The sequence below is a fragment of the Heptranchias perlo genome, chromosome 3 (assembly GCF_035084215.1).
Source record: "Heptranchias perlo isolate sHepPer1 chromosome 3, sHepPer1.hap1, whole genome shotgun sequence".
Lineage (NCBI taxonomy): Eukaryota > Metazoa > Chordata > Chondrichthyes > Hexanchiformes > Hexanchidae > Heptranchias > Heptranchias perlo.
Genome location: NC_090327.1, coordinates 41553756 through 41579927, shown reverse-complemented (window position 1 = coordinate 41579927; position 26172 = coordinate 41553756). Strand labels below are relative to the sequence as shown.

At 44.4% G+C, this 26172-nt stretch overlaps 1 protein-coding gene across 1 annotated transcript in view; it reads right to left on the bottom strand.

Moving 5' to 3' along the window:
• tp53inp1 (tumor protein p53 inducible nuclear protein 1) overlaps positions 1-21035 on the bottom strand; it is a 40544-nt gene extending 19509 nt beyond the window's left edge. Inside the window, exons 1-2 of the mRNA XM_067979204.1 lie at positions 20792-21035; positions 13731-14007 (exon numbers count right to left, since the gene is read on the bottom strand). Coding sequence (XP_067835305.1) covers positions 13731-13848 — 118 coding nt within the window. The 5' untranslated portion in view covers positions 13849-14007; positions 20792-21035. The remainder of the gene's footprint in view (positions 1-13730; positions 14008-20791) is intronic.
• Between the last annotated feature and the right edge of the window lie 5137 nt (positions 21036-26172).

The window sequence follows — 26172 nt, the reverse complement described above, 5'->3', positions numbered from 1 at the left end:
CAATTTTTACTGTTCAGTACTCTAGAGCACTTGCCTGACCTATTTACACCCATCTGGAAGCTGGTATGCTTAATCTGACTGGGCATACCAGCCTCTAATCCTACAAGTTCCAAATGAAATGAGAACTCCCAGCGTAGGGAGTCCCTGCCCCTGGCTCCATCCCCTGATGTCATTTGCCTTCAAAGGGGTGAGTGGAGGTTAAAAGGCAGGCTGCAAACTCCAGACACTTGGCGCAACTGGTGTTCTCCGATGAGTTCTGCCGGTCTCCTACCAAAGTTATGGGCAGAGCCCGGCTGAACCCCTGCAGATTCTCAGGGTTATAATGTCACATCAACAGAAGCTCTAAACAAAATGTCTGCTTCCAGGCTGCCTCGAAGCAGCAATTCGGAACCATAAAACAAGGGTAAAGGAAAAGACATCAGACAATCCTTAAATTATTTAGGATTATGGGCTAATTCAATAAAATGCAATAAGAAAATAAGAAATAGATGGAGTAGGCCACAAGGCCCCTCAAACCTGCTTCGCCATTCAATAAGATCATGGCTGATCTTCTATCTCACCTCCACTTTCTTGACCGAACCCCACATCCCTTCATTCCATTAGTGTCCAAAAATCTATCGATCTCAATCTTGAATACACTCAACAACTGAGCATCCACAGCCCTCTAGGGTAGAGAATTCCAAAGATTCACAACCCTCTGAGTGAAGAAATTTTTCCTCATCTTTGTCCTAAAAAGGTTAAATTCATTTAAGTTTTCCAATACACAAAGAATTAAGTACCTCAAGTATTTTGATGAGGTACATTGCCCCTTTAAGTATCGGCCCGCCGGCTTCAAATGGGGGTGGGACTTCCTAGTGTCTGTTGTGCACACGCATACAAACCTGCCTGGGTTAAACCCAGAAGTGAGCGCATTGGAGCATTTATCATGAGACTATGACCGCTAGTCCTAGATACTCCAGCCAGGTGAAACAGCGTATCAGCATCTTCCCTGTCAAGCCCTCTAAGAATTTTATATGTTTCAATGAGATCACCTCTCATTCTCCTAACCTCCAAAGAGCATAGGCCCATTCTTTTCTTAAATTTGTACATGGGATGTGGGCGTCACTGGCGAGGCCAGCATTTATTGCTCATCCCTAATTGCCCTTTAGTAGGTGGTGGTGAGCCGCCTTCTTGAACTGCTGCAGTCCGTGTGCTGAAGGTTCTCCCACAGTGCTGTTAGGAAGGGAGTTCCAGAATTTTGACCCAGCGACAATGAAGGAACGGCGATATATTTCCAAGTCGGGATGGTGTGTGACTTGGAGGGGAACGTGCAGGTGGTGTTGTTCCCATGTGCCTGCTGCCCTTGTCCTTCGAGGTGGTAGAGGTCGCGGGTTTGGGAGGTACTGTTGAAGAAGCCTTGGCGAGTTGCTGCAGTGCATCCTGTAGATGGTACACACTGTAGCCACGGGGCACCAGTGGTGAAGGGAGTGAATGTTTAGGGTGGTGGATGGGGTGCCAATCAAGCGGGCTGCTTTGTCCTGGATGGTGTCGAGCTTCTTGTGTGTTGTTGGAGCTGTACTCATTCAGGCAAGTAGAGAGTAATTCATCACACTCCTGACTTGTGCCTTGTAGATGGTGGAAAGGCTTTGGGAGTCAGGAGGTGAGTCACTCACCACAGAATACCCAGCCTCTGACCTGCTTTTGTAGCCACAGCATTTATGTGGCTGGTCCAGTTAAGTTTCTGGTCAATGGTGACCCCCAGGATGTTGATGGTGGGGGATTTGGCGATGGTAATGCCATTGAATGTCAAGAGGAGGTGGTTAGACTCTCTCTTGTTGGAGATGGTCATTGCCTGGCGCTTGTCTGGTGCGAATGTTACTTGCCACTTATCAGCCCAAGCCTGGATGTTGTCCAGGTCTTGCTGCATGCAGGCACGGACTGCTTCATTATCTGAGGGGTTGCGAATGCAACTGAACACTGTACAATCATCAGCGAACATCACCATTTCTGACCTTATGATGGAGGGAAGGTCATTGATGAAGCAGCTGAAGATGGTTGGGCCAAGGACACTGCCCTGAGGAACTCCTGCAGCAATGTCCTGGGGCTGAGATGATTGGCCTCCAACAACCACTACCATCTTCCTTTGTGCTAGGTATGACTCCAGCCACTGGAGAGCTTTCCCCGTACTTCCCATTGACTTCAATTTTACTAGGGCTCCTTGGTGCCACACTCGGTCAAATGTTGCCTTGATGTCAAGGGCAGTCACTCTCACCTCACCTCTGGAATTCAGCTCTTTTGTCCATGTTTGGACCAAGGCTATAATGAGGTCCAGAGCCGAGAGGCCCTGGCGGAACCCAAACTGAGCATCGGTGAGCAGGTTATTGGTGAGTAAATGCCACTTGATAGCACTGTCGATGACACCTTCTATCACTTTATTGATGATCGAGAGTAGACTGATGGGGCGGTAATTGGCCAGATTGGATATCTCCTGCTTTTTGTGGACAGGGCATACCTGGGCAATTTTCCACATTGTCGGGCCAGTGTTGTAGCTGTACTGGAACAGCTTGGCTAGAGGCGCAGCTAGTTCTGGAGCACTACAGCCGAGATGTTGTCGGGGCCCATAGCCTTTGCTGTATCAAGAGCACTCAGCCGTTTCTTGATATCACGTGAAGTGAATCGAATTGGCTGAAGACTGGCTTCTGTGATGGTGGGGATATCGGGAGGAAGCCGAGATGGATTATCCACTCGGCACTTCTGCCTGAAGATGGTTGCAAATGCTTCAGCCTTGTCTTTTGCACTCACGTGCTGGGCTCCGCCATCATTGAGGATGGAGATGTTTACAGAGCCTCCTCCTCCCGTTAGTTGTTTAATTGTCCACCACCATTCATGACTGGATGTGGCAGGACTGCAGAGCTTTGACCTGTGTATAGCATGTTGCTTCCGCTGTTTAGCATGCATGTAGTCCTGAGTTGTAGCTTCACCAGGTTGGCACCTCATTTTTAGGTACGCCTGGTGCTGCTCCTGGCATGCTCTTCTACACTCCTCATTGAACAGGGTTGATCCCCTGGCTTGTTGGTAATGGTTGAGTGAGGAATATGCCGGGCCATGAGGTTACAGATTGTGCTGGAATACAATTCCAGCTGCTGCTGATGGCCCACAGCGCCTCATGGATGCCCAGTTTTGAGCTGCTAGATCTGTTCTGAATCTATCCCATTTAGCACGGTGGTAGTGCCACACAACACGTTGGATGGTGTCCTCAGTGCGAAGATGGGACTTCATCTCCATGAGCACTGTGCGGTGGTCACCCCTACCAATACGGTCATGGACAGATGCATTTGCGACAGGTAGATTGGTGAGGACGAGGTCAAATAAGTTTTTCCCTCGTGCTGTAGGCCTAGTCTAGCAGCTATGTCCTTCAGGACTTGGCCAGCTCGGTCAGTAGTGGTGCTACTGAGCCACTCTTGGTGATGGACATTGAAGTCCCCCACCCAGACTAGATTCTGTGCCCGTGCTACCCTCAGTGCTTCCTCCAAGTGGTACTCAACATGGAGGAGGACTGAATCATCAGCTGAGGGAGGGCGGTAGGTGATAATCAGCAGCAGGTTTCCTTGCCCATGTTTGACCTGATGCCATGAGATTTCATGGGGTCCAGAGTCAATGTTGAGGACTCCCAGGGCTACTCCCTCCTGACTGTATATCACTGTACCGCCACCTCTGGTCGGTCTGTCCTGCCTATCTGCTCAATTTCTCCTCATAGGATAACCCTCTCATCCCAGCAATCGATCTAGTGAACCTTTGTTGCACTCCCTCTAAGGCTAGTATATTCTTCCTTGGGTAATGAGACAAAACTGTACACAGTACTCTAGGCGTGGTCTCACCAGAGCCCTATTTAATTGCAGCAAGACCTCCTTACTCTTATAATCCAACCCCCTTGCAATAAAGGCTAACATACCTTTTGCCTTCCTAATTGCTTGCTGTACCTGCATGTTAACTTTCTGTGATTCATGTACAAGGACACCCAAATCCATCTGAATACCAACATTTACTAGTTTCTCACCTTTTAAAAAATATTCTGCTTTTCTATTCTCCTTACCAAAGTGGATAATTTCACATTTCCCCACATTATACTCCATCTGCTCCTTCTCACCCACTCACTTAATCTGTCTATATCCCTTTGCAGCCTCTTTATGTCCTCCTCACAGCTTACTTTCCCACCTAGCTTTGTATCATCAGCAAACTTTGATACATTATGCTCGGTCCCCTCATCTAAGTCGTTGATATATATATTGTAAACAGCTGAGGCCCAAGCATTGATCCTTGCGGCACCCCACTAGTTACAACCTGCCACCCAAAAATAACCCATTTATTCCTACTCTCTGTTTTCTCATAGAGTCATAGAGTCATACAGCACGGATAGAGGCCCTTCGGCCCATCGTGTCCGCGCCGGCCATCAAGCCCTGTCTACTCTAATCCCATATTCCAGCATTTGGTCCGTAGCCTCAATCCTCAATCCATGCTAACATATTACGCCCAATCCCATGAGCCCTAATCTTGTGTAACAACCTCTTGTGTAACAACCTCTTGTGTGGCACCTTATCGAATGCCTTTTGAAAATCCAAATTTACTACATCCATTGGTTCCCCTTTATCTACCCTGGTAGTTACACCCTCAAAAATCTAATAGATTTGTCAAACACGATTTTCCTTTCATAAAACCATGTTGACTCTGGCTAATCATACTATGATCTTCTAAGTGCCCTGTTACCACCTCCTTAATAATATTCTAGCATTTTCCCGACTAGTGATGTCAGGCTAACTGGCCTATAGTTCCCTGTTTTCTCTCTCCCTCCATTCTTAAATGGCGGGATTACATTTGCTACCTTCCAATCCACGGGGGCCATTCTAGAATCTAGGGAATTTTGGAAGATCAAAACCAACGCATCCATTATCTGTGCAGTCACCTCTTTTAAAACCCTAGGATGTAGGTCATCAGATCCCGGGGATTTGTCGACTTTTAGTCCCATTAATTTCTCCAGTACTTTATCTTTACTAATCTTAATCACTAAGTTCCTCACTCTCATTAGACCCTCGGTTCCCCGCTATTTCCGGTATGTTTTTTGTCTCTTCTACTGTGACGACAGATACAAAATATTTGTTTAACGTCTCTGCCATTTCCTTATTCTCCATTATAATTTCTCCTGTCCCTGCCTCTAAGGGACCTACGTTTACTTTCTCTAATCTCTAACTTTTTACATACTTGTAGAAGCTCTTACATTCTCTTATTATCTTTCTCGCTAGTTTACTCTCATATTTAATTTTCTCCCTCTTTATCAATTTCTTGGTCATCCTTTGCTGATTTCTAAATCTCTACCAATCCTCAGGCTTACTACTCTTTTTGGCAACATTGTCAGCCTCTTCCTTTAATCTAATATGATTCTTAACTTCTCTAGTTAGCTACGGTTGGATCACTTTTCCCGTGGAGTTTTTATTCCTCAAGGGAATGTATATTCGTTGAGAATTATGAATTATTTTCTTTAAATGTTCACCATTGCTGATCTACCGTCATATCTTTTAATCTAATTTCCAAGTCTCCTTAGCCAACTCGCCCCTCATACTTACATAATTAGCTTTGTTTAAATTTAAAAGTCCTATGTTTGGAGTTAACTACATCACTCTCAAACTCAATATGAAATTCTATCATATTATGATCACTCTACCCCAGAGGATCCTTTACTATAAGATTACTAATTAACTCAGTCTCTTTACACAATGCTAGATCTAAAATAGCCTGTTCCCTAGTTGGTTTCTCAACATATTGTTCTAGAAAACTGTCGTAAAAACCCTTCTGGTTCACTGATGTCCCTTAGGGAAGGAAACCTGCCGTCCTTACCCGGTCTGGACCTATATGTGACTCCAGACCCACAGCAATGTAGTTGATTGTTAACTGCCCTCTGAAATGGCCTAACAAGCTACTCAGTTGTACAATCCTGCTACAGAAAGTAATAATAAGAATTAAATTGGACTGACCACCCGGCATTGGACCACCAGGCACTGGACACGATGAAGACAAAGGCAAAGCAAGCCCAGTCGACCCTGCAAAGTCCTCCTCACTAACATCTGGAGACTTGTGCCAAAATTGGGAGAGCTGTCCCACAGACTAGTCAAGCAACAGCCTGACATAGCCAGAATCATACCTTTTAGCCAACGTCCCAGACTCTTCCATCACCATCCCTGGGTATGTCATGTCCTGTCCCATCGGCAGGACAGACCCACCAGAGGTGGCGGCACAGTGGTATACAGTCAGGAGGGAGTGGCCACGAGAGTCTTCAACATTGACTCCGGACCCCTTGAAGTCTCATAGCAAGAGGTCAAACATGGGCAAGGAAATCTACTGCTGATTACCACCTACCGCCCTCCCTCAGCTGATGAATCAGTCCTCCTCCACGTTGAGCACCGCTTGGAGGAAGCACTGAGGGTAGCAAGGGCACAGAATGTACTCTGGGTGGTGGACTTCAATGTCCATCACCAAGAGGGGCTCGGTAGCACCACAACTAGTCCCAAGAGCATAGCTGCCAGACTGGGCCTACAGCAGGTGGTGAGAGAAGCAACACAAGGGAAAAACCTACTTGACCTCATCCTCACCAATCTACCTGTCGCAAATGCATCTGTCCATGACAATATTGGTAGGAGTGGCCACTGAGGACACCATCCAATGTATGGCACTACCACTGTGCTAAATGGGATAGATTCAGAACAGATCTAGCATCTCAAAACTGGGCATCCATGAGGCGCTGTGGGCCATCAGCAGCAGCAGAATTGTATTCCAGCACAATCTGTAACCTCATGGCCCGGCATATTCCTCACTCAACCATTACCAACAAGCCAGGGGATCAACCCTGTTCAATGAGGAGTGTAGAAGAGAATGCTAGGAGCAGCACCAGGGCGTACCTAAAAATGAAGTGCTAACCTGGTGAAGTTACAACACAAGACTACATGCATGCTATAGGCAGAGCTAAGCGATCCCACAACGAATGGATCAGATCAAAGCTCTGCAGTCCTGCCACATTCAGTCGTGAATGGTGGTGGACAATTAAACAATTAAGGGGAGAAGGAGGCTCCATAAGCATCCCCATCCTCAATGATGGCAGAGCCCAGCACGTGAGTGCAAAAGACAAGGCTGAAGCATTTGCAACCATCTTCAGCCAGAAGTGCAGAGTGGATGATCCATCTCGGCCTCCTCCAGATATTCTCACCATCACAGAAGCCAGTCTTCAGCCAATACGATTCACTCCACGTGTTATCAAGAAACAGCTGAGTGCACTGAATACATTAAAGACTATGGGTGGCGACAAGATCCCGGCTCTAGTGCTGAAGGCTTGTGCTCCAGAACTAGCCGCGCCTCTAGCCAAGCCGTTCCAGTACAGCTACAACACTGGCGCAGTGTAAAAGGAGAGTCCGAGGGCGGCAGGAGAGTCCGAGGGCGGCAGGAGAGTCCGAGGGCGGCAGGAGAGTCCGAGGGCGGCAGGAGAGTCCGAGGGCGGCAGGAGAGTCCGAGGGCGGCAGGAGAGTCCGAGGGCGGCAGGAGAGTCCGAGGGCGGCAGGAGAGTCCGAGGGCGGCAGGAGAGTCCGAGAGGTGAGCGCAGTGTAAAAGGAGAGTCCGAGAGGTGAGCGCAGTGTAAAAGGAGAGTCCGAGAGGTGAGCGCAGTGTAAAAGGAGAGTCCGAGAGGTGAGTGCAGTGTAAAAGGAGAGTCTCGAGAGCGGGAAGAGAGTCCGCGAGGTGAACGCAGTGTAAATCTAAGGCAAGTAATGGCAGCAGAGCTCTCACCCCCATGAGCTCTCACCCCCATGATATGCTCCTCCTGCACTATGTGGGAAGTCACGGACACTACAGGTGTCCCTGGCGACCATGTGTGCAGGACATGTGTGCAGCTGCAGCTACTGACTAACCGTATTTCGGAGCTGGAGCTGCGGGTGGATTCACTATGGAGCATCCGCAAAGCTGACATTATCGTAGATAGCACGTTCTGTGAGGTGGTCACACCACAGGTAAAGATTACGCAGGCAGAAAGGAAATGGGTGACCGCCAGGCAGAGTAAAAGGACTAGGCAGGTAGAGCAGGAGTCCCCTGGGGCCATCTCCCTCTCAAACAGATATTCTGCTTTGGATTCTGTTGGGGGAGATGGCTTATCAGGGGAAAGCAGCAAGAGCCAAGTTCGTGGCACCACGGGTGGCTCTGCTGCACAGGAGGGGAGGAATAAGTATGGCAGGGCTATATTGATAGGGGATTCAATTGTAAGGCGAACAGATAGGCGTTTCTGCGGCCGCAAATGTGACGCCAGGATGATATGTTGCCTCCCTGGTGCTAGGGTCAAGGATCTCACGGAGCGGCTGCAGGGCATTCTGGAGGGGAAGGGTGAACAGCCAGTAGTCGTGGTCCATATCGATACCAACGACATAGGTAAAAAAAAAGGGATGAGGTCCTGCAAGGTGAATTTAAGGAGTTAGGAGATAAATTAAAAAGCAGGACCTCAAAGGCAGTGATCTCAGGATTACTACCAGTGTGACGTGCTAGCGAGTATAGGAACAGGAGAATAGACCAGATGAATGCGTGGCTGCAGGGATGGTGCAGGAAGGAGGGATTTAGATTCCTGGGACATTGGGACTGGTTCTGGGGAAGGTGGGACCTGTACAAGCGGGACGGGTTACACCCGAGCAGGACCGGGACCGATGTCCTCACGGGGGTGTTTCCTAGTGCTGTTGGGGAAGGTTTAAACTAGAGTGGCAGGGGGATGGGAACCTGAGCAGGGAGACAGAGGAGGGGGAAACAAGGATAGAAACAAAAAGACAGAAATGGAAGAAGCATAGTGGAAGGCAGAGAAAACAAGGGATAAAAACAAATAGGGCCATAGTGCAAAATAAAACTAAGATGACTAGCAATCTTAAAAAGACAAGTCTAAAGGCATTGTGTATTAAAGCGCGGAGCATTCGCAATAAGCTCGATGAATTAACAGCACAGATAGATATCAACGGTTATGATATAGTTGCGATTACGGAGACATGGCTGCAGGGTGACCAAGGATGGGAACTGAACATCCAGGGGTAGTCAGTATTTAGGAAGGACTGGTAAAAAGGGAAAGGAAATGGGGTAGCGTTGTTAGTAAAGGAGGAAATCAATGCAATAGCGAGGAAGGATACTGGCTCGGAAAAATCACAATGTGGAATCTGTATGGGTGGAGCTAAGAAACATAAAGGGGCAGAAAACGTTGGTGGGGGTTGTCTATAGGCCGCCAAACAGTAGTGGAGATGTAGGGGAGGGCATTAAACAGGAAATTAGAGACGCGTGCAAGAAGGGTACAACTATAATCTTGGATGACTTTAATCTACATATAGATTGGCCAAACCAAATTAGCAATAATACTGTGGGGGAGGAATTCCTGGAGTGTGTATGTGATGGTTTTCTAGACCAATACGTTGAGGAACCAACTAGAGAACAGACGATCCTAGACTGGATATTGTGCAATGAGAAAGGATTAATTAACAATCTTGTTGTGCGGGGTCCCTTAGGGAAGAGCGACCATAACACGATAGAATTCCTCATTAAGATGGAGAGTAAAGTAGTTGAATCCGAAACTAGGGTCCTGAATCTAAATAAAGGAAATTACAAAAGTACGAGGTGCGACTTGGCTATGATAGATTGGGGAACTTTACTAAAAGGGATGAAGGTGGATAGGCAATGACTAATATTTAAAGAACGTGTGCAGGAATTACAACAATTATTCATTCCTGTCTGGCGCAAAAATAAAACAGGAAAGGTGGCTCAACCATGGCTTACAAAAGAAATTAGATCCAAAGAGGAGACATATAAAATTGCCAGTAGGAGCGGCAGGCCTAAGGATTGGGAGCAGTTCAGAATTCAGCAAAGGAGGAGAAAGAGATTGAGTAAGAGGGAAAAAATAGAGTATGAAAGTAAACTAGCAGGGAACATAAAAACTGACTGTAAAAGCTTCTATAAATATGTCAAGAGAAAAAGATTAATGAAGACAAATGTAGGTCCCTTACAGTCAGAAATGGGGGAAATTATAATGGGGAACAAAGAAATGACAGAACAATTAAACACATACTTTGGTTCTGTCTTCGCAAAGGAGGACACAAATAACCTCCCAGAAATGTTAGGGAACCAAGGGTCTGGTGAGAGGGAGGAACTGAAAGAAGTAATAAAAAAGTGCTAGGGAAATTAATGGGGCTAAAGGCTGACAAATCCCCAGGACCTGATAATCTACATCCCAGAGCACTAAAAGAAGTGGCCCTGGAAATAGTGGATACATTGGTGATCATCTTCCAAAATTCAATAGACTCTGGAACAGTTCCTGCAGATTGGAGGGTGGCAAATGTAACCCCACTATTTAAAAAAGGAGAGAGAGAAAAAACAGGGAATTACAGACCAGTTAGTCTAACATCGGTAGTGGGGAAAATGCTAGAGTCTATTGTAAAAGATGTGATAACAGAACACTTGGAGGGCATTAACGGGATTGGACAAAGTCAGCATGGGTTTATGAAAGGGAAATCATGCTTAACAAATCTGCTGGAGTTTTTTGAGGATGTCACTAGTAGAATAGATAGGGGAGAACCAGTGGATGTGGAATATTTGGATTTTCAGAAGGCTTTTGATAAGGTCCCAAACAAGAGGTTAGTGTGCAAAATTAAAGCACATGGGATTGGGGGGAATATACTGGCATGGATTGAGAATTGGTTGACAGACAGGAAACAGAAAGTAGGAATAAACGGGTCTTTTTCCGGGTGGCAGGCAGTGACTAGTGGGGTACCGCAGGCCCCAGCTATTCACAATATATATATCAATGATTTGGATGAGGGAACTAAATGTAACATTTCCAAGTTTGCAGATGACACAAAGCTGGGGTGGAATGTGAGCTGTGAGGAGGATGCAAAGAGGCTCCAATGTGATTTAGACAAGTTGGGTGAGTGGGCAAGAACATGGCAGATGCAGTATAACGTGGATAAATGTGAGGTTATCCACTTTGGTTGTAAAAACAGAAAGGCAGATTATCTGAATGGTGATAGATTGGAAAAGGGGAGGTGCAACGAGACCTGGGTGTCCTTGTACACCAGTCGCTGAAAGCGAGCATTCAGGTGCAGCAAGCAGTTAGGAAGGCGAATGGTATGTTGGCCTTCATTGCAAGAGGATTTGAGTACAGGAGCAGGGATGTCTTACTGCAGTTATACAGGGCCTTGGTGAAACCACATCTGGAGTATTGTGTGCAGTTTTGGCCTCCTTATCTGAGGAAGGATGTCCTTGCCATGGAGGGAGTGCAACGAAGGTTTACCAGACTGATTCCTGGGATGGCAGGACTGATGTATGAGGAGAGATTGGGTCGACTAGGCCTATATTCACTAGTGTAAACAATTTTACAACACCAAGTTATAGTCCAGCAATTTTATTTTAAATTCACAAGCTTTCGGAGGCTACCTCCTTCCTCAGGTGAACGATGTGAAAAATATATTCACTAGAGTTTAGAAGAATGAGAGGTAATCTCACCGAAACATATAAAATTCTAACAGGACTAGCAGACTAGATACAGGGAGGATGTTCCCGATGACTGGGGAGTCCAGAACCAGGGGTCACAGTCTCAGGATACAGGGTATGCCATTTAGAACAGAGATGAGGAGAAATTTCTTCACTCAGAGGGTGGTGAACCTGTGGAATTCTCTACTACAGAAGGCAGTGGAGGCCAGGTCATTAGATGCATTCAAGGAGATAAATATATTTCTTCATGCTAAAAGGATCAAGGGATATGGGGAAAATGCGGGAACAGGGTACTGAGTTAGACGATCAGCCATGATCATTTTGAATGGCCTACTTTTGCTCCTATTTTCTATGTTTCTATGTATCTACCCAACAAAGTGGAAAATTGCCCAGGTATGTCCTGTCCACAAAAAGCAGGACAAATCCAATCCAGCCAATTACTGCCCCCCATCCATCTACTCTCAATCATCAGCAAAGTGATGGAAGATGTCGTTGACAGTGCTATCAAGCGGCACTTATTCACCAACAACCTGCTCAGCGATGCTCAGTTTGGGTTCTGCCAGGACAATTCGGCTTCAGACCTCATTACAGCCTTAGTCCATATGTGGACAAAAGAGCTGAATTCCAGAGGTGAGGCGAGAGTGACTGCCCTTGACATCAAGGCTAAATTTGACCGAGTGTGGCATCAAGGAGCCCTATTCTTGAAGTCAATGGGAATCAGGGGGAAAACTCTCCAGTGGCTGGAGTCATACCTAGCACAAAGGAAGACGGTAGTGGTTGTTGGAGGCCAATCATCTCAGCCCCAGGATATCGCTGCAGGAATTCCTCAGGGCAGTGTCCTAGGCCCAATAATTTTCAGCTGCTTCATCAACGACCTTCCCATCATAAGGTCAGAAGTTCGGATGTTCGCTGATGATTGCACAGTGTTCACTTCCATTCGCAACCCCTCAGATAATGAAACAGTCTGTGCCCGCAAGCAGCAAGACCAGGACAACATCCAGGCTTGGGCTGATAAGTGGCAAGTAACATTCACGCCACACAAGTGCCAGGCAATGACCATCACCAACAAGAGAGAGTCTAAATACCTCCGCTTGACATTCAACGGCATTACCATCACTGAATCCCCCACCATCAACATCCTGGAGGTCACCATTGACCAGAAACTTAACTGGACCAGCCACATAAATACTGTGGCTACAAGAGTAGGTCAGAGGCTAGGTATTCTGTGGCGAGTGACTCACCTCCTGACTCCCCAAAGCCTTTCCACCATCTACAAGGCACAAGTCAGGAGTGTGATGGAATACTCTTCACTTACCTGGATGAGTGCAGCTCCAACAACACTCAAGAAGCTTGACACCATCCAGGACAAAGCAGCCCGCTTGATTGGCACCTCACCCACCACCCTAAACATTCACTCCCTTCACCACTGGCACACCGTGGCTGCAGTGTGTACCATCCACAGGATGCACTGCAGCAACTCGCCAAGGCTTCTTTGACAGCACCTCCCAAACTGACGATCTCCACCACCTAGAAGGACAAGGGCAGCAGGCACATGGGAACAACACCACCTGCACGTTCCCCTCCAAGTCACACACCATCCCGACTTGGAAATATATCACCTTCGTTGTTGCTGGGTCAAAATCCTGGAACTGCCTACCTAACAGCACTGTGGGAGAACCTTCACCACACGGACTGCAGCAGTTCAAGAAAGCGGCTCACCACCACCTTCTCAAGGACAATTAGGGTTGAGCAATAAATGCTGGCCTTGCCAGCGATGCGCACATTCCACAAACGAATAAAAAAAAAGTTAATTCAGCAGAGATTGGCGATCAAATTGCAACTTTTCTAGTTTATAAGACTCAAGCACTTAGCCATTGTGCTATTTAGTTTAACTGGAGATTTAAGAAAAACACAAGCTGTGACTCTAGAGTGATAGCAGTTATGTGAAACCTGGTCATACGGCGCAGTTTGATGTAGCTAAGCTCACAAAGTAGTCTTGTGAAAAGATGCATCAAACGGTTCCAAAAGCTATAGTCATTGAATCATTATTTATGATATGAAAAAATCATATCCATATTAGTCAGTTATGTTTCAATCCACAGGGTGCCTTAATGAGTACCAAGAGGCAGTCTAATGTTGAAGTAATCACCAATATAACATATCATAGGTCATTTACACATTAACTTGTGTTCTGGATTACATTGTCTTACCTATATAATCAACAAGAATCCATTCATCATCCTCCTTTTCACTTAACTCTGGCTCCTGACTTTCATTTGCAGCATTGTCAATCGCTCCAAACAACATACTTGAGAAGCGTTGGTACATAGCTCAGTGAAGGTCAGGTACTTCTACTGTTGTACAATTGTGATTTCCTGAACAGAGCTACTAATCACTTTAGTGGCACAAGGAAGTAGATCAGTGGGTGCTCTAAATGCATACAATTCCGAAATTCCACACGGTGAAGAAATACAAATTTTCATACATCTGTGTGGAAAAAAGTTACAAAAATATTAAAATCTGCAAAAAAATTAAACAAGATAACATGAAAAAGAGATATACAGTAATACTCCCCAATCTAAAAAAAACCTATATAAACAAATGTTTCAAATCACCAAGTACATCTTATTAGAGCAACAACTCTAATGTTAAAATTATCAAATTAAGTCTTCAGCTTGAAAATTTCTGAATTTCCTTAGTGCAAATCTTTTTTCACGTTCCCAGATGATTAAGCCACACAGACCAGAAAAATCCCAGGTTCCATTCCCTGTCTGGGTGGAGCTAGCTGGTCTTTGTTGGAGTTGCAGTATGGGTACTACAATTGAGCCCAGCATTCCTGGGCTGGGGAGTGGGGGGAAATAATCAGCCAGGTTTTCTACTGATTTAAGAGCAGTGACCCCTACCGGAAAATGCACATGTGAATATCAGGCGAGAACGAGATTGAGCACAGTTATGATGGCCCCATGGCCAAGCCTGCTGACACTCTGCCTAGGTTCACATGTCTAGAGCAGTTACTTGTACAATGTCTCAGAAAATGGCCAGCACCCATGAGCCATACCCCAGTATGAGTGGACATCTTCAGGAACAAAAAGGGAAAGAATCACAGGATAATGTTTTTTTATTCGGAATATATTATTTGCTTAATAATCTTGGGGGATTGGAGAGTATTTATGTAGAACTTTCCCTCATGAGATTGTGAGTGAGGTAGATTCTATGGCTGTACATGATTTATGGAAGAAGTGAGCTCGGTGCATAGAATGGCCTTTGATTATTCCATATTTCCTTCTACTCTTAAGGTAAGATTCCATGGCTGTAAAATCTAGTCCAGTATTTATACATTAACATGCAAGGAGTTCCTCAGGGTAGTATCCTTGGCCCAACCATCTTCATCAATGACCTTCCCTCCATCATAAGGTCAGAAATGGGGAAATTCGCTGACGATTGCACAGTGTTCAGTTGCATTCGCAACCCCTCAGGTAATGAAGAAGTCCGTGCCTGCGTGCAGCAAGACCTGGACAATATCCTGGCTTTGGGCTGATAAGTGGCAAGTAACATTTGCGCCAGACAAGTGCCAGGCAATGACCATCTCCAACAAGAGAGAGTCTAACCACCTCCTCTTGACATTCAATGGCATTACCATCGCCGAATCCCCCACCATCAACATCCTGGGGGTCACCATTGACCAGAAACTTAACTGGACCAGCCACATAAATGCTGTGGCTACAAAAGCAGGTCAGAGGCTGGGTATTCTGTGGCGAGTGACTCACCTCCTGACTCCCCAAAGCCTTTCCACCATCTACAAGGCACAAGTCAGGAGTGTGATGAATTACTCTCCACTTGCCTGAATGAGTACAGCTCCAACAACACACAAGAAGCTCGACACCATCCAGGACAAAGCAGCCCGCTTGATTGGCACCCCATCCACCACCCGAAACATTCACTCCCTTCACCACTGGTGCCCCGTGGCTACAGTGTGTACCATCTACAGGATGCACTGCAGCAACTCGCCAAGGCTTCTTCGACAGCACCTCCCAAACCTGCGACCTCTACCACCTAGAAGGACAAGGGCAGCAGGCACATGGTAACAACACCACCTGCACGTTCCCCTCCAAGTCACACACCATCCCGACTTAGAAATATATCGCCGTTCCTTCATCGTCGCTGGGTCAAAATCCTGGAACTCCCTACCTAACAGCACTGTGAGAGAACCTTCACCACATGGACTGCAGGGGTTCAAGATGGTGGCTCACCACAACCTTCTCAAGGGCAATTAGGGATGGGCAATAAATGCTGGTCTTGCCAGCAACGCCCACATCCCATGAACGAATTTTAAAAAATCATCTGCTGAAAGTAAAGGTTCTATGGTTCGATAGTTTAAATTTAATGGCGACTGCAAGGCTGATCTGCCAGTAACACTGGCTGGGGAAGATGCTGATTAGAAAATTATTCAGAATTATGCAATCTGTTTCAGATACAGTACCATTTCCTTTTGGTTGGAGGGAGGCTGGGACATTTTTGGATGGAAAACTACACAATGTTATACCGTCCAAGGACTTAAAAAGAAACGGCAATCAATCGCAACTGATTAAAAACAGTGTTGCACAAGATGAACATACCAGAAACATAAGGATGGTGAGAACTCCACATACAATTCTTTACGAAGTGTTTACATTAAAATGAATGGATCTGGAAAAATGTCAACCAGCTCATCCCAAAAAAATTCAAATTAAAGCCAAGCAATTAGTCAGAATTGTTATAAATTTACTACTTGGAAGATATGACAGTAGCAATATTAGGAAACTACTATGCCTTAGATGAAAGTTTAAAAGGGCCTGTTTGCTATAATTAGAGGCCTTTCAGTCAGGCTCACTTCCAGGAATGGCCAACTCTGAAAACTCTTGTTCAATATACCAATATATTGGCTGTTGGGAAATATCTGTGCTGCAACAGATGTTATATTTCCTGCAACAGAAACTTTATAATATAGTTTTTAGGCTTTTATTTGCTCAAACTATAACGCACTGTGAGAGGAACAATAACATAAGCATATCATTTTCATTGTACAAACACAGTAATGCATCTTGCAGGATACTGTGCTATGGTAACATGGTCTCTTAACAGAAAAATGGCTTAGTAAAAAGGAACGATTTCCAGTTGAAAGAAAAGGCTGAGAAAACAAAAAACTACCTTCCAAAAAAAGCTGAATACAAAAGAAAGTACAAAAAATCATAAACAGTCTTGTGAAAAAAGATGGTGGCTAAAATGAAGGAAGCTGAGAAAAAAAAAGTCTTAAAATACAAGCTGTGTAACGTTCTAGATCAAACTGGTCCTCTACAATATCCATCAGGACTAAGAAATCAAACATTTCAAAACAGAGATGCAGGTGAGAAACAATGTTTCTGATTTGATCTCCCATGGAAAATATTTCAACAGGTGGTACCAATAAAGAACTAACTAGATCAACAGGAAATGCTGGATCAGTATTGGAGACCAGTCTCTAATATCTAATTTCTTCTCAGGAATGTAAGCTGTATCTTCCATTGCCTCTAAAGAGGAATGATTTCAAACTTTAAACTTTGTGATTTTAATCAGTTTGAAATAAATAAATCCAGCCAGTTTGATTCATCAGAACGTAAAGTCAGTACAGATGCTGGTGGGCTCCACAACAAAGTTTGTGAAGGTGCAACAGCAACTGTCCCAGCCTCCCTCCTACCAATTTTCTGCAATACCCTCAATTGAGTATCCCTGATGTACATAAAAATCCTGTTAAAGTAGATCCCCTTTATCCTAGGTTGCTTTCCTGTGTCGCTTTGTGGATAGTTACAAGTTGGTACAGGCCTGGAAGAAGGTCAGGAATTGTGTAGGCCTGGGAGTAAGTCAGGAAGATAGCAATGCATTGGGCGAGGAATAGATTTAAAAAAAAACCTGGCTGCAAAGATGCCTAAATACGTATTTCACCAAGCGATATCCACCTTTATCTAATGTACTGTATTTTCTGCTCAACATGTGATATCCTATACACTGGGGAGACTGAATGGGGTGATTGCTTTGTGAACATCTCATTCTTCTGGAACATCATCTTAACCTTCTCCTTGGCACATGTAGACCTCTAGTCTGGACACCAACATTAGCAACTTCATAACTTAGCTGTCTTCCCTCCCTTTCTTGCCCATTTCCCCCATTCACCTTATTTTTTATCCTTTTTTTTTGTTTCTCGTATCTCTTCACTGGCTTACTGAAATGATCATTGTATATTATCCAGCACTTCTTCTCAGCTTTTTAAGTAAACTTGTTCACTGCTTGTGATAATAGTTAGCATACCTATCTGTTTTGTTCAGTCCTATAAAAAGCTCACTCATTTTCTGGTTTCCAATTCTGACAAAGGGTCTAACACCTGAAACATTAATTGTTCTTTTCTCTATTCGGAAGCTGCACATATCCAGTATTCCACATTTTTATTTCAAATTTCAGCTGCTGCTTTTCTTTTTCTTTTTACCTCTTGTAACTTATTAGGTGTCAGCATTGGCTCAGTGGTAACACTTGTGTGTTCAAGCCACACACCAGAGGCTTGAACACATAATCCAGGCTGACACCTTTGTGTAGTACTGTGGGAGTGCTGTCTCTCGGATGAGACATTCACACTCAACTGTGGCCCCATCTGCCCTCTTGGGTGGACATAAAAGATCCTATAGCACTATTCGAAGAAGGGCAGGGGTGTTCTCCCAGTGTCCTGCCAATGTTTATCCCTCAACCAACATCACTAAAACAGATTATTTGGTCATTTATCTCATTGCAGTTTGTGGGATCTTGCTGTGCATGAATTGGTTGCCACATTTTCCCACAATACAACAATAACTACACATCAAAAGTACTTCACTGGCTGTGTAGCGCTGTGAGACTTCCTGAAGTACAAAAGAACATAAGAAATAGGAGCAGGAGTAGGCCAATCGGCCCCTCGAGCCTGCTCCGCCATTCAATAAGATCATGGCTGATCTGATCCTAACCTCAAATCTAAAGAACACAAGAAGTAGGAACAGGACCCGGCCACTCAGCCCCTGGGCCCGCTCCGCCACCCACAGGGCCTTGACCGATCCGAACTCAGTCATGATAGGCGTTATGTAAATGCAAGTACTTTCCTTTATTAACTTAGAGACCAGTCCCAAACTTATTAATACCAATGCTAAATGGGCACAGCAAGAACAAATTCCACTTTTCTTAACTCCCAAAAGGGGATACTTCAACATGGAAGGCAAAGCTAGAAGCCTCACATCTAGCAATCCCTGGAGCCAATGTACAAATCACATTGATTGTGGTTTGGGAGCAGGCATGCACCTTACCATTTGGCTACGGGGTGGGGGGGGGGGCGGGCGGGGGGAGAGAAAGAGAAATAAAAGGTTACTTTAAATGGCTCCATTAAAAAGAAATCAAAATCTGCCATTAATTATTTTGCAACACACTTCCAGTAATAACATCACAAATATTAGCCTACAGAAATAACTGTCAAGAAGTTGCAGTCTATACTAGAAAAAGATACTATGAAGTAATTTCATAAACAGAAAGTCTGAAATGTGGTGGGGACTGGTAATAAACTACAGACTTGTGTGTAAAAGTTATTTCTTGTCATTTTTGCACCTTCTTTCTAGTGGGGGTTTATAATGAACACCAACAGATAGCAGGCTCCTTCCTGTGAGTGAAGGATGATCAATATGTAAAATGGACTTCTAGTTAATGTGGTAGGAGGCAAAAACAGTTGGATGTTGTAGGGTCAATCTGGCTACAATGGACTGAAAGGACCAGATAAGGAAACCCAATCTAGTCATTTGGCAAACAGGGAAAGCACGTTTAATAACATACAAGGGAATAATATCATTGCTTCTATATATTGTAAGACAGTAAGCAAATGGAAGAGTTTGGATAATTATTACAAACAACTGAAATTTCCAAATCCTCTTGATTAAATGTATTCGCTATTATACTGAGAATCTGTCATTAGTAATTATTCTGTAATTTAGCTTGGATTGCAACTTTGTACCATACATTCTGTAAAGTGGTACATCACAGTAACTAGTGGTAATTTTATTTCCAAAAATAAAAAAAAAGCCAGATGTCGACCAGAGGATTACTGGCATTAATCCAATATTGGGTTCATCAGATGGAACAAACTTTTCAAGCAATTAGTACCACGTCTGACTAGATTACTGTGCAAAGTAAATCCACTGTCAGTCACCCAGTGGCATCTGTGTAACCACTTTTAAAGATATCCAGTAGCACGTTTGACTAAGGATGGAAGCAGCCCCAAGTTGCCATGGCACGAGCTGGCTACATTCCAAAGTCCCAGGAACCGAAGCCAGACTCGATTGTGACATTACTGAGCTCTGCCGGATCAGTGGAAGATGGTTCTCCACCAGGAACCGCCTCGGTTCGGATCCCTTCACCGAGGTCGCTCCACCACAAGCACCCAGAATGGGGGGGGGGGGGGGGGGGTCTGTTTTGTGTGTGCTTTTTGAAAAGAAATTCGTCACTACACCGTAGTTTATCAGATTAGCCATATTAATGCCCAATTAATGGCCCAATTCTTTGTTCGTCGAGAAGATTTCCATTACAGTACCACTTGGTAAGAAATAAGTCACATTCTACCCACAGATAATACTTTTTTAAAAAAATGACTAGAAACGATTTCGACAGTATGCAGGTATAAAACGGAACACAACTGCACTGTTTATTCAGTAAATATTTAAAATTGCTTTTAGAATCAGAGGGGGGAAAAAAGCAACACTGATTGATCAACCGGTCATTAAACATTTCATGCAGGAAAACAAACATCCGCACAAGCTATCGCGAGCAACAGCAACACAACAGCAAAATGTCTCTAACCTCATCTTCTCCAGAAACCGTTCAGCCCAGTTGAAGACTGTTTAGTTACGCCTTAAAAAGAAGCTAACGTAAGCATTTTAAAGCGCCCAGCTGGACGTCTGGCTGTAAGAAAAGATCGAGTAAACCGACACCCGAGATGATGAACGATATCACACATAAAGGGATCGGCGGTCGCGTTTTAATGTCAACATTACCAGATTAACACATCGCGTCATTTTAACACTAAAGAAAAAAAGAATCGACCTCCAAATACACTTTATCCAGAGTACCCGTTCATGTTGCTCGATTGCAGTTCCCCTCGCTTTGTCTTTTCTCGCACCTACTCCCAGCCAACGCAAAAGAGAATCGAGTTCATAAGAAAATGCAACCCGACACAAGGAAAGTTCACGCCACTTGCCTGACTTTAGGTATTGCACTTTTTCTCCCCTCTTTTTGTATGTAAACAAAATTTTCAGCGCGGGCTCGTTTATTAAGGATTTTTTCTTTTTTTAAAAAAAAAACTGTGAGGTAGAAAAAAATAGAGAGGGTAAAATGAGAACTGGTGTATCTTTTTGTTGTTTTGGGTGAATGTCCTGCTCCGTGCCGTCCGCTCTCACCTCCCTGTATTGTTATTGTTGTGGAACTCGAACAGCTGATCGCCGCCGCGCGTCAGAATGCTCCGCCTCGCACCCGAACGTCTGCCGGCCAATCAAAAGAGTGTGAGCATCTGGGGACGTTCTGTCTCTAACGCACGTGATCTGGTGGGGGAGCCAGGAAGAAGTGGAGAGAGTCTAGCGGCTGGTCAGGTGTACAGCAGCAAACCTGCTCAGTCGGGTTTGCGGTTGACCTAGAATGGGAAGTCTCAACTTAATATTATCTGGAAATGTTTTGAATTTTTTTTGTGGCATTTAAAGACTACACCTATCATTCCGACAAAGCTCTCTTTTTTTGGGGGGCGGTGGCGATTATGATTGTTAATTGTATTGTCATTGGAAAGTAGTTTACATTTGATTTAAATATTTAAATGTGGATTGCGATAACGTTAAGGAAGTCGCAAGAGAATGCGTGCGAAATATATCAAGTAGCTGTAACTGGAAAAAAAGGAGACATCAATTCTGTTTTTAATACATTAAACCCACGACGTGTATTTTGTCTATACGCGCAATGTAAGATTTTTTGACACAACAGAAGAGTTTTGAGGCCTTAACCTACCTGCCCTACATACGTTTGATTCCCTCACTTCGAAGGTTGAAGTGAAAAATTTTGCAAACGACCTCCAGGACCCTCACACAAAAAAATACTAAATATTTTCACTGTATAGAGTAATATAAGAATACTGACGAAAGCTCTTCGACCTGAAATGTTAACTCTGTTTCTTTCTCCACAGATGCTGCCTGACCTGCTGAGCTTTTTCAGCATTTTCTGTTTTTATTAATATAAGAATACTATTCCTTTGTCTTTTTTCTCTTCCCTCCCTCAAAGAGAATCGGAATTGATCCACAAGGATCGGTGCTTGGGCTTCAGCTATTTACAATCTATATTAATGACTTAGATGAAGGTACCGAGTGTAATATATCCAAGTTTTCTGACGATATAAAGCTAGGTGGGAAAGTAAGCTGCAAGGAGGATACAAAGGGGTTGATTTTGCAATAATGGTGGGTTGGCAGAGGGTGAAGGTGGCAAAACTGCATAAACAAAACTTACCATTTCCGACGCGATCGCATGTTGATTGCTGATGATTAACGTCCTCTCTGGGTTTCGTGCCCGGCAGCCAGCCTGATTGACATGCAGGTGCAGCAAGCAATTAGGAAGGCAAATGGTATGATGGCCTTCATTGCAAGAGGATTTGAGTACAGGAGCAAGGATGTCTTACTGCAGTTATACAGGGCCTTGGTGAGACCACACTGGAGTATTGTGTGTAGTTTTGGTCTCCTTACCTAAGAAAGGAAATGCTTGCCATAGAGGGAGTGCAGCGAAGGTTCACCAGACTGATTCCTGGGATGGCAGGACTGTCGTATGAGAAGAGATTGGGTCGACTAGGCCTGTATTCACTCGAGTTTAGAAGAACGAGAGGGGATCTCATTGGAACGTATAAAATTCTGACCGGACTAGACAGAGTGGATGCAGGGAGGATGTTTCTCCTGGCTGGGGGGGTCTACAATGAGGGGTAACAGTCTCAGGATATGGGGTAGAACATTTAGGACTGAGATGAGGAAAATTTCTTCACTCAGAGGGTGGTGAACCTGTGGAATTCTCTGCCACAGAAGGCTGTGGAGGCCAAGTCACTGAATATATTTAAGAAGGAGATAGATAGATAGATTTCTAGACAGAGAAGGCAGAGAGGGGGAGAGAGCGGGAATATGGTATTGAGATAGAGGATCAGCCACGATCATATTGAATGGCGGTGCAAGCTCGAAGGGCCGAATGGCCTACTCTTGCTCCTATTTTCTATGTTTCACGCCTGGTAATCTGTCACAGGTAAAGTGCCTTAAGTACCTCAATGAGATACATTTGGCTCTTTAACTGTCATCCTGCTGGCTTTAATTGCCGGTGGGACTTCCAGTTTCGGGTCACCCGCGCGCACACAGGTGGGTCCCTGGGAAACGTGGAAGTCGGTGGGTTGAAGCCGGCTTCCGAACCCGAACAGGATTTCCGCGATTTTCGGAGCCCCCCCCGCCACCAACGCACCCGCAATTGCCCCCTTAAATTGAGCCCATAGAGTCTGCAAAGGGATATAAATAGGTTAAGTGAGTGGGCAAGAAGGTGGCAGATGGAGTATAATGCGGGGAAGTGTAAGGTTATTCACTTTGGTAGGAAGAATAGAAAAACAGAATATTTTTTAAATGGTGAAAACTATTTAATGTTGGTGTTCAGAGAGACTTGAGTGTACTCGTACAAGAAACACAAAAAGTTAGTATGCAGGTACAGCAGGCAATTAGGGAAGCAAATGGCATGTTGGCCTTTGTTGCAAGGGGGTTGGAGTCCAAGAGTAAAGAAGTCTTTCTGCAGTTGTACAGGGCTTTGGTGAGACCTCACCTGGAGTACTGCATACAGTTTTGGTCTCCTTATCTAAGGAACGATATAGTTGTCTTAGAGACGATGCAACGAAGGTTCACTAGATTAATTCCTGGGATGAGAGGGTTGTCCTATGAAGAGAGGTTGAGTACAATGGGCCTATACTCTCTGGAGTTTAGAAGAATGAGAGGTGATCTCATTGAAACAGATAAGATTATGAGAGGGTTTGACAGGGTAGATGCTGAGAGATTGTTTCCCCTGGCTAGAGAGTCTAGAACTAGGGGGCTTAGTCGCAGGATAAGGTGGCGGCCATTCAAGACTGACATGAGGAGGAATTCTTCACGCAGAGGGCTGTGAATCTTTGGAATTCTCTATCACAGAGGGTTGTGGATACTGAGTCATTGAATATATTCAAGGCTGAGATGGATAGATTTTTGGACTCTAGGGGAATCAAGGGATATGGGGATCGGGTGGGAAAGTGGAGTTAAGTTCAGAGATCCGCCATGTTCTGATTGAACGGTGGAGCAGGCTCGAGGGGCCTACTCCTGCTCCTATTTCTTATGTTAATAACAAAAGCCGCCTCCCTGATGTGTTTAGCAAAGAAATAGTGCATAAAGCTATAGCAAATTCCTAAAACCATCAAAAGCATTACAGTTGATCAGCAATATAAACCACACTAAGTAAACAACAATAACAACTTGCATTTATATAGTGCCTTTAACGTAGTAAAACGTCCCAAGGTGCTTCACAGGAGTGTTATTAAACAAATTTGGCGCTGAGCCACATAAGGAGATATTAGGACAGATGACCAAAAAGCTTGGGTCAAAGAGGTGGGTTTTAAGGAGAGTCTTAAAGGAGAAGAGAGAGGTAGAGCGGCAGAGAGGTTTAGGGACGGAATTTCAGAGCTTGGGGTCTAAGCAGCAGAAGGCATGGCCACCAATAGTGGAGCGATTAAAATTGGGGATGTGCAAGAGAGAAGAATTGGAGGATCGCAGAGATCTCGTAGGGTTGGAGGAGGTTACAGAGATAGGGAGCGGCGAGGCCATGGAGGGATTTGAAACCAAGGATGAGAATTTTAAAATCAAGGCGTTCCAGGACTGGGAGCCAATGTAGGTCAGCAATGACAGGGGTGATGGGTGAACAGGACTTGGTGCAAGTTAGGATATGGGCAGCAGAGTTTTGGATGAACTCAAGTTTATGGAGTGCAGTAGATGGGAGGCCAGCCAGGAGAGCATTGGAATAGTCATGTCTAGATGTAACAAAGGCATGGATGAGGGTTTCAGCAGCAGATAAGCTGAGGCAGGGGCAGAAACGGGCGGAGGTGGAAGTAGGCGGTTTTGGTGATGGAGCGGATGTGTGGTCGCAAGATCATCTCGGGGTCAAATAGGACGCCAAGGTTGTGAATGGTCTGCTTCAGCATCAGACAGTGTCCAGGGAGAGGGATGGAGTTGGTGGCTAAGGAACGGAGTTCGTGGCGGGGACCGAAGACAATGGCAGTGTGTTAAATCAGAGACAGTGGTGGTGAAGTAGAGCTGGCTGTCATCAACGTACATGTGGAACCTGATGTTGTGTTTTCAGATGATGTCATCGTGGGGGAAACATGTAGATGAGAAATAGGAGGGGGCCAAGGATAGATTCTTGGGGGACTCCAGAGGCCAACCTGGCCAACGAGAAGGAAAGGAGGGGGATAAAAAGTTACCATTTACAATGCCAACTAATAATGATGGGACTATATAGGAGCAGAATACCTATGTTATAGTAAAGAACAGGGGTGTGGGTAGTAAATTTAAAATTGTACACTCTCCTGCCAAAGTCTGCCCCTCTCCATACCATGCAGCATTCTAGGGAGGCTCCTGGATATTTCCTCCACTATCCCTTTGGAAATTTTCAAGTTTTATATTAAAATGGCATATTCTGGTTAATTTTAGAACACTTTACAGATTTTTAATCCAAAAAAATCCATTTTGCATGAATCTATGTGAGGTTGCTTAAATGTAAGTGCAGATAGCAGTGTTAATCAGCTAAAAATGAGTAGGGGCACACTGTTGGCAAACCTAATATGAAGTTAAAGACTAAATGTATTATGAATTGGTTTGAACAATATTACTGCAGTATTTGGATTTACGAGGACGATCTTATTATTAAAATTTATATTTTTTCTGCTTTATCACTTGCTCTAAAGAAATGTGATTATCCTTCTACCTTTGGTCTTCAAGGCTTGTTCAACCGAAGAATACAGTCTGACATACTTTTAAAAAAATATATAAATCCTTGCGTTTAGTCTCCAAGCACTCAGTTTAGTAACTATTTAAGTAAACCGCAAAAGAATAAACTGAACGTTCAGACATTTTTACAGATTTTACAACCTCCAGTCCATCATTAACACATCTTTGTAATTAACACACACATTCACATTAAATCCCAATTTTTAAATAATAAAAATGATTTTCAGCCAATTACTCCACCCTTTATGTTATCAAGTAGACTAATCCATGATAAAAGCAGTTAAACACAGACATCATGATTCGATTATCAATTTGGTTGTAAAACCAACTAGCATTGACCAAATTTTCACATTAAAAGGCATTTGTTTTCCTTTATGAGGTGTTTTTACTACAGGAAATTAAGTTTATCTTGATTTAATGTTTGAGTCTTTCAGATCTAAATAAAGAAATTCGATCCAATGAAATCTTTTATTAACAAGCAGACTGACCCATAGCAGAATCAAAACATATGTTCCTAGAGTGTCCAGTAAATAAATACTACAGGTTGATTTGAGGAATG